General features: G+C 41.5%; 2 protein-coding genes across 12 annotated transcripts in view; one reads left to right on the top strand and one right to left on the bottom strand.

The window, feature by feature from the left end:
- Positions 1 to 1,873: 1,873 nt before the first annotated feature.
- Positions 1,874 to 12,043, bottom strand: RP9 (RP9 pre-mRNA splicing factor). The gene is given in 7 exon segments (XM_073332958.2): positions 1,874 to 4,365; positions 4,367 to 4,523; positions 5,865 to 5,926; positions 7,991 to 8,082; positions 8,364 to 8,493; positions 9,080 to 9,110; positions 11,668 to 12,043. Coding segments are annotated over 7 exon segments (810 nt in total). The 5' UTR covers positions 11,967 to 12,043; the 3' UTR covers positions 1,874 to 4,326.
- The window catches only part of FKBP9 (FKBP prolyl isomerase 9), a 58,240-nt gene continuing 54,006 nt past the window's right edge, over positions 11,533 to 15,766 (top strand). For 6 of the 11 annotated variants that reach the window (XM_078851705.1, XM_078851706.1, XM_078851704.1 and 3 more), the window contains exons 1-2: positions 11,539 to 12,709; positions 13,007 to 13,211. The gene's annotated coding sequence lies outside the window, so the exon portion shown is untranslated. Of the gene's footprint in view, positions 12,710 to 13,006; positions 13,212 to 15,766 lie in introns of all 11 variants that reach the window. The other 5 variants (XM_078851708.1, XM_078851707.1, XM_078851710.1 and 2 more) reach the window with 4 other exon arrangements.

Below are 15,766 nucleotides of genomic sequence, written 5' to 3'. Positions count from 1 at the left end.
CACTGAATTTTCAGTAGCTTGTTATGCTCGAATCTTGTCAGTGCATACAGAACATAGATATCCCTGCTCCAAACATCTTTGTCTTCTCTACAGCTCTCTAGTAGTGCCACAACAGGTCAGGAGGAAAAAATATTTAACTAAATAATCAGACCAGGAAGTTTGCTAGGATGACTCATAGCTCTATGAGCAGGTAAACATGTTATAGCTACACTCCTCTTGATTTGTCTAGTCATGTAAATGTTTCATAATTCTAGCACTCGTAAGTAACATGATAAACCAGAATCTACATGCACTGGAGGCAAGAAACTTGTTAAAAGCTTCAGTCTCTGAAGTAAATAATTAGCAAGATGTCAAGTGCCTTAAATAAGTAAATGGTTAATCAAAGGTAGATGCTGGTTTCTCAGTTTAACACTTTATGGAACAATTCAATTGTTGTTGGTTTTTTTCCTCCTCCCGAGGCTAGAAAGGACCATTAGTTGTCTATTCTGACCTGCATACCAAACCTGCCTTTTGCCCAACTTGTGATTGAACTGGAGAATCTTAGACATCCCATTTTGATTTTTAAAACTCTAAAATGTACCACATACCTTGCCAATTAGTAACAATGCCTACTTATACTGTTTTCAGTTTGAATTTGCATGACTTAATTTTTCATCCATTAGACTTCATGTGCTAAGGGCGTATCGAACATCTTCTCCCTGTATAGGTATATAAAAACTGCACTCAAGCTGCCGCTTAACTTTGTATTCAATAAACTGATTGTGCTGCTGTAGCCTCTTGCATTGTATTTCCTGGACAAGAAGTTAGTCTTGTTGCTCTTCTAAGCCTGCTCCAAATTATCATTTTTGAAGCATAGACGCTATAGTCCAGGAAGTGATATTAGTCATGTTGTCTACAGCAGCCTGTTTACCCTGTCACAGTATCACACTAGAAGCTCATGTTTGGTTTATGTACAGTGGCTCCTATATCCTTAACTGAGCCGCTGTTTTTAAGAATACAGTTCCCTACCTTGTAAATACTATGTTCTCTATTCCTATAGGTAAAGCTCTTTCATTTAACTCTATTAAAACGTGTTTGAGTCACATCACTCTGCAGCAGTGACTTGTCATCCTCATTATTTACTTCTGTATCATGTATGAACTTTTTATCAGTAACTATGATATATTCCAGGTCACTGATTAAAACTGTAAATAGTAGTGGGTTGACAACACATCCTTAGGGGGAAATCACATTAGAAAGGACTACCTGTTGATTCCTAGTAACAATTGTTTGGTCAGTGAGCCCCTTCTTTTCCATCACTATTAAGTGTTCCACAGTGATGTACAGGGAGAACATTCTCACTTGCATACAGAACAATAATTATTCTGATAAGTTTATATGGCCAAAGATATTTTTTAAAAAGTACGTGTAGCGAGAGGTAAAAATCTTTCTAAATATTTTAAGGAAAAAATATTAAAAATAAATGTTTAACAAAGCTTAACCCTTATAGTAAAAGAGAGGCAACCAGCACCACCTCTATGAAAGATAAATACCCAAGGAAGTAGCAGAAAGGGATGGGGACATTAAGGATTAATGGGAAGAAGTTTTATAAAGAAACCTTAGTATGGCTTTCAGGATAGACTTCCAAGCAAAAACTCTAAGGAAAGATGCAATAACCACCACAGAGCCTCTGTTACGTTTTAAAGATTGGCTTTGCTGTAGCACTGGTAGGAAGTTATGGAGTTGTTGCAAGACATCTCCCAGAACCTGTTTGTTGTGTGGTGACTTCTCATACCCACCTTCCCTCAACCATGCTGCAAACAAGCAAGCAACTGGATGCTCTGATGACCATTCTTGTATCTCCACTGCAGCACTGTAAAGAAGGAGATCAATCAAGCCAAATCTCAGGCAGTTCCGACTGCCAAGGCTACTGACAAAGAAACTGCAGTTTTAGCCAGCTGTCACAGTTACCTTTCCATAGAGCATTCCTGAACTGTCGATAGTCACTAATAAGTAACATTAACTTTGCATATAAACAACTTGTTTACTAAATACTATTAGAGAAGATACTCCGTAGCCGCTTTTGGAACAGTCTGGGACTTAATATAGAATACACATAATGTCATCTAAAAAGTTACATTGCTGTGATTTAAGAGAGGATTATGCACAGTTGTGATGACGGTGACATGGTCTATACTTTAGATTTGGAGGATGTCTTGTAAAGGAGAAGAAATGGATTTGTCCCCATTTTTATTCCCTTTGCTTCTGTTGATATAAAAATCTAGCAAGGAAAAAAGTACAGGCCTCTTCTTCTAAGTAGGGTTTTTTCAACCCTGTTTCCAGTCATCCACAGTATGTTTCTGGAAGAACGGTAATAGCAGGTTTATGCAGACTTCACCTACTTAGTATACTTCCCCTCTCAATATTTATTCAGATTGTTTAAACAATTAACTCCAATGCCTGAAAATTATGCACGAGGGGAAAAAAAACAGTATTTTGTTAGAAGTTCACCATTCTCACCCCCTTCCATTATAGGCTCAGAAAGCTTTCATGCCAAGAAGAAGTGCAGGTTTAACCTGTACTAAAGTGTTAGGGTGAAATCCAACCACCACCAAAGTCAACACTGTCAGGATTTCACGCTTGCCCCAAACAAGGCTTTACCATGTGATAGCTGTTCAGTGTAAGTCCTAATGGGGAGCCTACATTTGAGTCTACCTTGGGCAGCTACAATTGCCTTGTCCAAGCTCATGTTTTAAACACACCTTTTTCCTCCCAATGAGGGAAAACTCCAATTCTATATCTGAGGTCTCTCACAAAACAAAGAAAAACCAGCTTTGACATTTCTGGTATTTTCGAAGTAAAACACTTTTCAGGGCTTCTTTCATTGTCATAAAGCAGTTCCAAAGAGTCCACAGGACAAATCCCTTTTTCTCTTGCAGGTTACTTTTAAACACCTAGACTTCCTGCAACCATAGGTTCACATCACAGTGAGATCAGTCTAGCCATTCATCTTGCAGGGGCAGATATATCTGGTATTATGCTGTTTACTGTTGTACAGATCTTTCCAGTCCCGTCTGCCTTGGGAGATTATTAGAGATCCCATGGACCTTTTTTGTAAAAGGAGGCATTTGTCCTCATGTCCTTGACCAAAGTATCCTTGTGTCCAGCCTGCTTTTTCTTTGCTACATTTCTATAGTACCAAGTGTACTGTATACACTTGTAAAACATCTGGAATTCCTTCCATATATTGATACAAGAATATCCTTTATATTTTTCCGTATTCACAATGATTCACAAAATATTACTGTATTAAATATTTTACTAAATATGTAAAATTAAAACACGTTTAAAGTTACTTCCCCAAACCTTTTTAGAAACAAACATGTATCAATACAAAACAGATAGTGAACCATGCTCAGAAGAACATTGTTACCCATTCCATTTCCAACATGAAAACTCCTTTCTAAGCAACTAACATGGTAGCTTTTGTCAGCAAAATTAGTGGGAGAGTTTTATTATTATTTAGCAAGAGATTTTCACACATGGAGCCCAATTTTGCAGTTCAGAGGATTATTTTAACGAGTAGGTGCTGGTCAATGTTGTAGAGTGGGGCTCAGAAATAATGTTGAAATTACAGAACTGAGCTTTTCTTCAAGTGAATAAAAATAAACCCTGCTAACAATACACTTTTGCCTGAAAGTAAAACCCCTTCATTAACATTAATAGGTTTTTCCTTATGTCACACATTTTAAAGCCTTGCCAGCTGCCAATCATGGGATGATCAGAGTGACCATCAGCATGCGGGGAAGATACAGTACAGCCTGATTACAGTTAGCTTGGACATGGCAACACCCATTGTTGTTTGCTGTAAATGGGAAGTCCTAACATGTTTCAATGCTTTGCACAGTACAAACTGCAATTCCCATTACAGTGAAGCTCTGTGTGTAATTAAATTGTTTTATGGGGTAAACATTACCTCACTAGAGGGCTCCGCTGAAATATGTAAGCGGTCCCTGAGGGGGTGGCTGTTTTTTTAAAACAGGTGGCAGCATAACAGAGGTTTTATCAACCATCAAGGTAGATGATCATTATCCAACGTTTCACAGTACATAGGTATGCTCTAGTAAAACCATTCCTTGTTAAACAGCCATAATTGAGCTCATCCTTGCTTAGTGCACCACTGCAGAGAGGCAGAAAAGGATGGCACAAATGGGACATTAGACGTACCCGTTTGTATGTTCTCCTAGACTATTACAAAGCCCTTTTTGGTTGTTTCTTCCTCGTTCTTTGGATGTTTCCTTACAGTTCACAATCTGGGGTCAAGAAGCACTTAGCAGGTGACTGCTGTCAGTCAGACTCTGACCTTTCATTTGATTTAGAAGATTTTGTGCTTTCTTTTCTTTTTCTTCTTTTTTTCCTTTTTCTTTTTCTCCTTCTTTTTCTTCTTCTTGTGTTTTTCTTTACATTCTGAGGAACTGGAGCTGCCACTACTTCCATCTTCATCTGAAGTAGAGTCTTCCAGCAGTTGCTTCAATTGCTGTATCCTAAATACACAAAAATTAATGTGAAAGAGAATCCTTTCTCCATGTGTGCAGTAGTATGCTGTCCCCCCCACCCCCCCCGGCCCCGAAAAAAAAAGTGAATGATGTAGTAGACTTGTGAGAACTGGTCACCAGATTCTCTTTGGGGAGGATCCCCGGCTATGCAAATCACTCCCTTCAATGTGAAGTCAGAGTCCAAGTTACGGCTTTGTGAGTTCCCATTTTCAGCCAGCCATTTGTCCAACTCAAGGGTTTTTCCATCATGTGGGTGGGGTGGTTGATAAGGGGAGGGCCTCTACTACTACCCAGCAAAAGAAGTTATTTGATGTTTTTATATTAATATGTATACAGTGTACTCAGAGGCAACAGCCATCAGTATGCCCCCATACCAATTTTTATACTACCACTAACTGACATGCAGGGGAATCCAGGATGAATAAATTATGAGGTTCTGTTACAATGATGAAGAGGGGGACGTCACTGGTATCACGGACATAAAAAGCAGGTTCTCCTTTAGCAAAACAGGTAATTTCTCTGGCAAAAGTCCCCCCTGTTTAGTTCCATACTAAGATGGATTCTTAACAGATAAGGAAAGTCTCCTTACTTGCTTGATTACTTCTATTTGATACCATCCATTTCAACTTGGTGTGTATTTTTTTTAAACACATGCAACTGGTCACTTGCAACTATACTGAACCCTACCCCTTAAGCTCAAATGTTGATTGCACATTGCTCATCAGTGATGCTTTCCAGTGCAAGGAACAAGAAAGAGAATTAAACGCTGCTGTCCTATTTACTGAATAACGATTTAACAGTAGGAATAAAAGCCACATTTTTCAAACATGGGTACCTAAAGCTCGCTTCCTAAATCCTTACAGAGGTATCTAAATAAAACCAATCTGGTTTTCAGAACTGCTGAGAAATCTCATTGAAGTAAATTGGAGCTGTGAGTGCCCAGCACCTTTAAAAATCAGACCACTTTTACTAAAGACATAAAAAAAATAGATTTAGGAGCCTTCCAGGTTTGAAAATGTTGGCAAAAATGAACATGTCTATTTTTAGAATAGGCAGTTCTAGGAATCATTAAATATAAATCACTTCAATTTATGAGCGAGAAGCAAGTAAAATAGCAAGTATTTATTAAGAAGGGACAAATGACATCTCCTCTTCTGCATTAGCTGTTTATTAAAATACAAAGCTTACCATTAAACATTAACTTTTGTTTGGAGGTGATGAGCTGAACAGTGAGGGAAATTTTGCCCATACAATCTAATTTTCACAGCATAATATCAAATTAAAGTCTTACATTATTATTTTTTTTATTTACTACAAAGACATACTTACCTCATTTCCTTTTCATGGCGTTTATTTTCCCTTATTACATCATACATAGGGTCTTCATGTGCCTTTGAAAAAGAGGAAATTGAAAGCCCAATATCAGTAAAAGAGACTATCATTGGCACATATATTTATTATGCTTTCCTACCATTAAAATATCCAATCCAACAATAAACGATTATTCCAATAGAAGGGTCCCAATTAATCCCAAACTCCCAATTCACAATGATGCACTGACATTATTGCAAACCTTTTGATGAATTTAGGCTGATTTTTGACATCAGAAAAGGTTTATGCAACTCTAATCCAAAGACTATGTAGCTGACTGCATAGGGCTCTCCTTGCCCACAACAAATCTCCTATAGATGCTCAACTATTATGGTGATATGAGACATAAAACTGGTTATAAATAAATTAGAACTTCTGCTGAACTCCTGAAATAATCTTAAATATGCCTCTAACACATTTGAACCTTCCCTCTCCATTGCTTCCTTTTTCAGTCACTGGGGACAACACTGACATCCTGCCTGTGAGTCAGAACCATAACCTGGATATCATCCTCTACTCAGACCTCCCTCTAGGTCCTCATATCCATGCAATGTCTAAATCTTGCAGATCTCTTTTCTCTAAAACATGACATTTCTGATCCAGCCACACAGCTACAACTCTTGTTCAGGCTCTTTTTATCTCATATCTTGATTACTGCAACATCCTTTCCTCTGGCCTTGACAAAGGCCATCTTGCCCCACTAATATCCATTCAGAATGTTGCTGCAAAGATAATTCTCCTAGCTCATTGCTTTGACCATGTCACGTCCCTCCTTGTATCCCTCCACTGGCTCCTTCTTTTTTATTGCTTCAAACATAAGTGGCTTGTCTTCCCTTTCAGGATGTTCTTCCACCCTAATTCTATCATCTCTCATTCACTGGTGTCAGTTCCCATCTCTGATTAGCCCATGATGCAAGCCTCCACTGCCCACTTGTTAAATTTGCAGACAAACACCATAGTCCTTTCTCCCATGCTGCCTCTCATGTTTATGAGATGCTCCCTGTAAACATCTGCAAAACTTCCTCATTATCCTCCTTCAAAACCCTTTTTTTTTTTGTGATGCCTCAAACAACCTGACCACAGTTAGTACACTGGTGTGCTTAAAACACAGCCTCCCATGTTGAACAATATCATCTCATTGTTTCCTCATACTCCATCTGTCAGTATCATATCCTCTGTTGTCTCTTGGCTAAGCTTCTGGAGGCATGTGTTTGTACAGCGCCAAGCACAATGGGGTATTGGTCTATAAAGAGGATTCCTAGGCCCTATGGTAATAAAAATAATCTTCCAGTTTTTTCTCTACCACTATTTCCATGGTCAAGTGTATTGCAGAGACACCTATACATTAGCATAAAGGAGAATACCTACTAAGCACCAGCACTCAAATCCCATATATGGAAGGCATTTTGTCCATCCACAGTTAAGGAAGAAGCTAGCTTCCTATTTTAAATTTGATTCCCAACCCTGCCCCTTCCTATTTCTACCTAAACAATCCCCCTGAAATTTTACATACCCTATCTTATCCCAGAATAGAATTTTTCTGTGAAATGTATGCCAAATTACATGGGAGTTTTACAGATAAGGTATTTCTAAAATTTCTGCATTATTCACTCTTTGAACAACTTCCTAACTTTCTTGTGGCTCCTCATAGCTTGGCCTACAAACTCATTTGATGAGAGGTACTCCAAATCTCTTAATGTTACCTGGGCAACTCACCGCTGATTATTTGTTAATAGAACTTTAGTTCATTGATATTTAATCATAAATAACTGATGTTGAAAAGATTAATGAAATATAATGGTTGAAAGTTTCTTGCAGACTTATAATTTATATGCAAATAATTATTATCTTCCTTTTAAAGAGTGGGTTTTCTGCAAATTACTAATATATTCAATCACATCTGTGTACGAAGAGAGACATTTTTCTCTAATAAGAGGATTATGGTCAGGTTTCAACATCAATATGATACTAGATACAGCGGAAAATCCTTTATAGACCATAACCTAATAGACTTCTTTTCACTAGCAAGATTAGCCATCATCATTAATGAAAAATACAACCAATATTACAATATTTGTACTTACTACTCTGAATTGTTCCAATTTCTGATTGCCTTTAATAAAGAATGGGCATTCTTTATCTCCTGTTCTGTGTCCATAACGTTTACATCTCCAACCTTTAGTAAAACAGAAGCAAACTGAATCCTTGAGTCAGCTCACAACCGTTTAAAAACATTAATGGAAAACATCTTTACATAGTTGAAGTACAGTAAAGAGAAACAAACCATTAAATTCAGTCTGCAAATCTACAAAAGCCTTCAAGATACTGGCTGCTATTATATCAATATGAAGTCAATATATCTGGAATAGTCACTTATTGCCAAGATTTTTTTGCCTGAAGTCAAAAGATTTATAAAAGAAAAAGGCCCAATGAAATTTGGATGCTTCTTGCCCTCACACTGCATAACTTTGACTTCTTTTCCTAATGGCATCCAGAGTCCTTTAGTTGGGGCATGAGCCAGGAATTCTCGGGCATGTTCATTGCCTGGTACATCAGGTATGCAGTCTTCTGGCTTAGTTTCATCTTCCTATAGAAATGGTAAGCAAAACAAAACCCCTATTTCATTTACCCTTTTTTAAAGCAAATAACCCAAGTGTATAAGTATATGTCATCATTTACTAATGGACCTACTTTCTCCCTTATATTCCCTTCCTCCTTTATATCCATAAAATAACTTCATTCTTTAACCCCTTTTAGTAACATTAACTCATTTTTCTTTTTTGCTACCCTTAACTTTTCCCTTCAAGCCTGAATATTCTTGCTGAATTGCTTCCCTCCTGTTCCATTTAGTCCAATGATTACATTTCAACTTCTATTGATTTTCTCTTCTTTGTAATTGAATATAGTGATTACAATAGCCTTTATATGCAGCAGTTTTTGTTTAAGTTACAAACACTAAATTATGACTCTTTGAATCTGGTAAGAGGAATTCTACAAAACATCACATACTAATTTAATGTGATGTTAATGGCAAGGAGAGAGGGAATCATACAAGGTGGATCTGGTTCCCCAAAAGCCAATGGAAAAACTCCTATTGACTTTAATGAACCCAGGATTCCACCCAGTGTTTACAATTTCTTTTAAACACCAAACGTTTATTACAATTTACTAACCTTAATTAGCCCTGGAGGAGGTTTCTCGTAGCTGGAAAACAATAAAAATATAGAATCATAGAATATCAGGGTTGGAAGGGACCTCAGGAGATCATCTAGTCCGACCCCCTGCTCAAAGCAGGACCAATCCCCATTTTTTGCCCCAGATCCCTAAATGGCCCCCTCAAGGATTGAACTCACAACGCTGGGTTTAGCAGGCCAATGCTCAAACCACTGAGTTGTATTAACATTATTTTCTACAACTTCGCATCAGACTTATATACATGGACAAAACAAAGCCGTTCAATGCTATAAAATTAAAAATTTCATATAATTTAAACGTACTTAGCTTAAAGCTTTATTTAATTACACTCCTTAAGAAGTGTAGCAGCCACAGTGCAACACAGAGATGCAAACAGAGTGAAGTGATGCTTGTGGTGTTTCTAAACAGCCAAAAAAAAAATGTCTTCTGCAAATCACACAATTCACTCTAATTTGCAAACATGCTTTCATTGTGTGTGTTTGCTTGGAAATGACAACTTCATTATGCTGCTTTACAGAGATGCTTCGTGCATCCAATTGAGCCCTAGCTGCCAGAAATTCACAACTCTCTCATCTTGAAAGTCTAGCTATGGTAAGGAAAATGACATCTTGCCACTCCATATTTATTTTTTCCAGCACTGTGTCATAAGTATGCTCAACTGACCATGTCAAAGCAAGAATTTTCTTACTGCCAGCACTACAAGCTCAACCTAATACAGGATAATCAAACTGTCTCTCTAGTACATTCATCATCACCAATAACTAATCTGAAGACAGCATCAGTGATAGTTTTGTTGATGGCTCAGGAGGCTGTTCTGCAGCTATGTTGGATCAGCAGTGTTGACAGCAGAAAGAGAGACTTGTTTTTGTCCATACAGTAGGCAGATCTGACTTGGAAGACACCAATGGGGACAATGCACACATGGGTGTTCAATGCCAAGGTATCATTTGATCATCTTCTTAACAATAGCAACACTTTAAGCACTGTCTGGAGTAATTCACAATAAGAAATCCCTACTCCCACTGTGAAGGAATTAACATTAAATTATGATTGCAGCCCATGATATTTCCATCCCTCTCAACCCCCTTTTCATAAATTAAGGTACACACATATTTTACAGGTTTCAGAGTGGTAGCCGTGTTAGTCTGTATCAGCAAAAACAACGAGGAGTCCTTGTGGCACCTTAGAGACTAACAATTTTACATATTTTACAGCATCAGAGGAATCATTCAGCACATCTTAAGTCTTCTACATTGTACATTTTTTCATTCACTCCAAAGGGATCCTGCTGATCATGCTTTGCTGCCAAACTACAGGTCCCACACTTTTTTCAAAATGACACTTAAAAAACAAACAGGACAGATACAAAGTCAGGGAAGGAGTTGGGGGAAGGACTGGTGACAGAATTATTTTACCTATCTTCACATGGACAGGTATATAGAGAATGGACAGACTGGCTGCCTTCTGTAAAATGTTCAGAGAAATTCGTGGGCATAGCAACAACAACAAATCCTGGACCTATTTCTATACAAAATGGGCCATATTTGGAAGGTCACTGCACACAGGGGCCCACTAGAAGACTTGTGCACCGCAGGTGAAACACTGGCTACGTTTTCCACTCTGCTTCAAGTTCCCTGACCCTAAAGCGACCAGACGCTGCACTAGACCCAACAGTAGCCACAGAGTGGTACACCTCTCACTCTGCCAAGGCCCAAATGTACAACACAAAGTGTGACAATGGCCCAAATTGAGACCATAAAAATATTATTCATGCAGCAAAGTTAAAAAGCGATGGGTCTGATTCCTCAGTGTAGAGAGCTCTATAGCATCAGTTTAATGATTCTGCATTTTCTGGGATAGGTCCCATTGGATTTTGTAAATAAAACTCCTACTCCAGCTTCATACACTGATTATTCCTGGTTACCTTTGTTCCTGACAGTACAGGGTCTTGGGCTGCACATGGGGTTACTTCCATACAGGATTTTATTGGGAGCACATGAACATTGCTTTTACAACACGTTTAGAGGTATTTCCATGCAGCTGTAGAGCATGACCCATTGCCTCTAAAAAAAAACCCAGATCAAACTTTTGAAGCACCCCACTGGCAAGGATCAGCCAGAATTCGAAGGGAGCCAGTAGTAGGTGACATAATAAAATGGTCCCACTCCCATAAGTCTGGCCATTCCACCCCCTTTGTAATTTTCATGTATAAAATAAAATCTATAAAGGCCAAATACATGAGCTAGCAACAAATGCCGCCCTCAAGTTTCATTCCGGATTTCCAGCGCCCTCCCGAGGACCCAGTTCAGCAGAGTGTTATGATTTCTTCGCAAACGCACCGGGGGCGCTCAGATACCAGGGGGATGGGCTAGGGTTTGGGTTCAGCCTGTGACAGAGGCAGGGGCTCGGCCTAAAACGGAGAGCGGCCTGCGGCGCAGGCCCCATCTCTGCAATGACGGCTCAGCAACGGGGGGGGGCACTGGCGGGCAGCTCCCCAGCCCAGCCAGAGAGGGGCTTGTGGCGGGGACTCTCCGCCTGCTCTCCCCTCCCCCGCCGAACCCCTTACAAGGACTCCAGGTGCTGGATTTGCTGGATCTGCTGCACCTCCCGCTTCTTCCTCTTCTGCTCGTGCCGCTCCAGCTCCCTGCCGCCCCCGCTGCTGCCTGCCAGGGGCTCGCGCTGGCTCCTGGGCCGCTTGTGGTGGTGGTGGCGGCGGCGGCGCCTCTCGGCGGCGGCGGCGGCCTCCGCCTTCTCCCGCGCCCCCCGCCGCTGCGACATGGGGGCCCCGGGCGCGGGCGGCCCGCGGGAAGGGGAGGCACAGAGCCGAGCAGCAGCTCCTGCGTTGACTTTCACTTGACTTCCCATCCCCGCCGCCGCTGCAGGCAAAGCAGGGACTTCCTCTGGGCGGCCGGGCCTGGCTAATCCCGGGCAGCGCCCCCTCCTTCTCCTGCTGAGCTCAGCCCCTTGCAAACGGGGCACCGGCTTAAAGGGTTTGCGGCGGGGATGGTGAAAGCTGCCCGGGGTGGGGGCGAAGGGGGGGCGAGCTACTGCCTCCGCATTAGTTAGGATGAAAGCAACGAGCTAGTGCAGGAGAGGGAGAACTGGCCCTACAGAAAAAGCCACGCAGCCCAGTCTGAGGCCCTGCCCCTGCAATCCCAGCTCTGCAGGTGCGCCCCAGCAAATCAGGAGCCATAGGTGCTGGAACTAGGGGTGCTGCTGCACCCCCTGGCGTGACGTGGTTTCCATCAGACACAGGGTTTACAGTTTGGTTCAGTGGCTCTCAGCACCCCCACAATACAAATTGTTCCAGCACCTCTGTCAGGAGCCCCCTCCTCCGTCCCTCAGGATCAAGTTGGAGATAATGGCTCCCTGCTTATAGTGCCCGTGCTCCTCTCATTTTCTTTTATATTCTTTGGTCTGCTTTATATTTTAAAAGCTATAACGGCAAGCGACCCCAGCAGAGTGCATAGTAACTAATAACACTTAGCTCTTTTATAGCACTTTTCATCCACTGTCTCCCAGCATCTTACAGAGGGACACAAGTATCATTATCCACATTTGACATAGGAGGAAACGGAGGCAAAGAGCAGTGAAGTGACTTGCCCCAGGTCAGAAGCAAGTCCGTGGTGAAGCCAAGAATAGAAAGCAGGGTCCCAAATGGAGGAGGCTCAGGCCAAGCCCAGGCACAGAATTTTGCCACCTCTGTAGCAGTCTGAGTGCAGCAGGTCTGCTGGAGGCAAGGGGACATATCGGTGGCAGGAGAGGGCATGGACACGGGCTAGGGCAGACCTGCATCCCATTACTTTTTCATTCCTAAAAGGCCCTGAGTATGTGCTGAGGCTTGAAATCCTCCTCCACCACCCCCCAGCTTTTGAATAACCATCTCTCTTCTCTCCCTGTACCAGTGTCTACACCAGTGCAGGCGTGAATCTGCTTCTAGGTTTCCTGATTCCGAGCCCCAGCCATGGCCTGTCCATTGCATCACACTGAGGATATGGTATAGGCTGGAGCCATGAAGGTTGGATCTAGATCACAACCGTTCCCACACCCCAAAGTTCTTGGATTTGGGGGAGTGATTGTAAATCAGTGAAATGCAAAAACTAAACAAATGTAAGTAGAGAAAGATGAGGCACCATTTTAAAGTCATTGCAGTTTTAATAAGGTATTAAATAGGTGTGCTAGGTGAGGGGAGCTGTTCATTGATAATTGTTAATAAAACATCACACAGTGCCAAATTTATATAAGAATAACATGCTTCTGAGAAAACATGTATAGGCAAATATTTGTTTCTTATATCAGTTCTTATATCATGTATGTGATCTTGACCTTGACACTGCACTGGCGCTGCTGTAGTGTATCAGTGAAGATACTGCTACCCTGATGGGAGAGCTTTTCCCATCCGTGTAATTAATCCAGCTCCACGACAGCTGGTACCTGTGTGGATGGGAGAAGCCCTCCTGTCAACATAGCATTGTCTAGATTGGGCGTTAGGTCAGTTAACTGCATTGCTCGGGAAAGTGGATTTTTCACACCCAAGCGACGTAATTATACTGATATAAATGTATAGTGTAGACCTGGCCTCAGTCACTGCACTTGATAAAGGGTGTGCTGCTTGTCCTAGCAGGCACGGTAACAACTTCATTAACGTAAATATTTCTGAAAAGGCAGTGTACATTTCACTCCACGTGATTTTAGGCTCTATTTGGCACAGTTTGAAGTCTTTGGTGCCAAAGATCATGTGTTCTATTTTTCCATGTGCATCCAGTGAATGATCGCCATTGTAGCTCTGGGCTGTGGGTATTCATTTATTATCCAGTTACTTCTACCATGGTATATTGAAAGGATTTCGAGGCAAATTTAACTTTTAACAAAATAATCTAGCTTGTTGCATATCCTGGAGGCATAATCTCTGTGATCATGCTTAACTTGGAGACTTATAGAATTTTTAGGTTTGTTGGCAATGAAAAGACTACAATGACCATTCTGCAAAGCCAACACCTGGAATCATGATCTTGCAGAAATAGTTCTTGAGAGCCCAACTTCAGATCTTCATAAACTGATTCCAGGACAGACCACAAGCATTAGATGGACAGGTAAGGGGTGGGAAAACCTTTAATGTGCCCTGAGGTATATAGTTTGTTAGCTCAGGGGAGAGGGCTCTTGTGAGGTTTTATTCACACCCATTTAATAGGCCTAAACTGAGGGACTTGAGTGAGTAGTTAGTATGTATGTTCCATCCCCTCTCTTTCAGTCAGAGAGCGCACCAGCCCTCTGCGGTCAGTTAGATTAAGGCACCAGTATAAGCAGGACAAACATTCTGAGGTGGGGCAATTACAGTAAAGATATCTGGAAGAATTTAGACTAGAGACAATATCAACTTTTCATTATATTTATTTGTACATGGAATCAGGTGTCATGGATAAGCAGCTGATGTAATGATAATAGCTAAAAGTGATGTACTAGCTAGGCTGATGCTCACCAGATGGAGATCTGCGATTTGCATTAGTTTTGCTGCCATGTTTAGTGCTGGGATTGAATGGGACTCAAGTGGTGGATTGGGCTTTGTGCAGGTCCTCTTCATTATGATGAATTTCATCCATAAGTACTGAGGAAAATTTTACCAACATTTTGCTAATTTTAAGTGTCTTTATATATATAAGGGCCAGCTCCTCAATTGGTATAAATTGTCATAGCTCCATTGACTTAAATTGAGGATCTGGCCTAAAATATGTAGGGGTCAGATTCTGCACTCAGTGCTTTACAATGTCAGGAGAAGTGCATGGGTATAAGTGAGCACAGAAGAGAGACCATGGTAAAGGGTCCCATTCCTGCTCCCATTAAAGTCAGTGGGAGTTCTGTCATTGACGTCAGTGGAAGTAAGATCAAGCTAAATGTGTGTGGCATGTGCCAACATACATGTATTTAAATACGAGTTTTGATTATGGCCCTTACGTGGTAAATAATGCTAACGCTGGCACACAACTAATGAAATAACAGGGACAGGAGTGTGGTCAAAGGGTCAAATGAAGGGAACCGGACAGGGACACCGAGCAGAGAACCCTGGACAGCACCCACTGTTCCTCGAAGGCGTCAAGGAAGTCAGTGGACGCCGCCCAGAGGAACTCTGCTCGGAGGCGTGAACGGACGGAGGATCAGAAATAGGCCCCACAGTCACAGGAGACTCCATCGGCCAGCCTCCTCACCCTGATTTTATAGATGGCCCCTTTAGCAAGGGCCAGGAGGAGGTTGACCAGGAGGTCCCATGACTTAGTGGGGCCACGGATAGGGCGTGCATAGATAAGGGGGTGAGGGGAAAAATGCAACCAAAATCTTAACAAAATATTTGTGAGGAGCCGGAATAGGGGCTGCAGCCTGGTGCACTCCAGGTATACGTGCGCCAGGGTTTCCCTCACACCGCAAAAGGGGCAGGTGTCCGGGATTGGGGTGAACCGCGCCAAGTACACGCCTTGCTCGCTGCAGCAGGCACAAAATCCAGACAGAGACTCCTAGCTCAAAGGCTGCTAATCCAAGTTCTGCTGAGTCCACTCTGTAGGCTCATGCCAATCTTTCAGGCTAGAACCAAAATGGAAAACAATTTTTAATGCTGTATAAACATCTCTGTATCCTTGTTTAATTGTATATGCTGATGGGCACAGGACCCTACA

Source organism: Lepidochelys kempii, chromosome 2 (genome assembly GCF_965140285.1).
Source record: "Lepidochelys kempii isolate rLepKem1 chromosome 2, rLepKem1.hap1, whole genome shotgun sequence".
In the NCBI taxonomy this organism is placed as follows: Eukaryota; Metazoa; Chordata; order Testudines; family Cheloniidae; genus Lepidochelys; species Lepidochelys kempii.
Note: the sequence above shows the minus strand (reverse complement) of the source record. Positions and strands in the feature narration are given on the sequence as shown.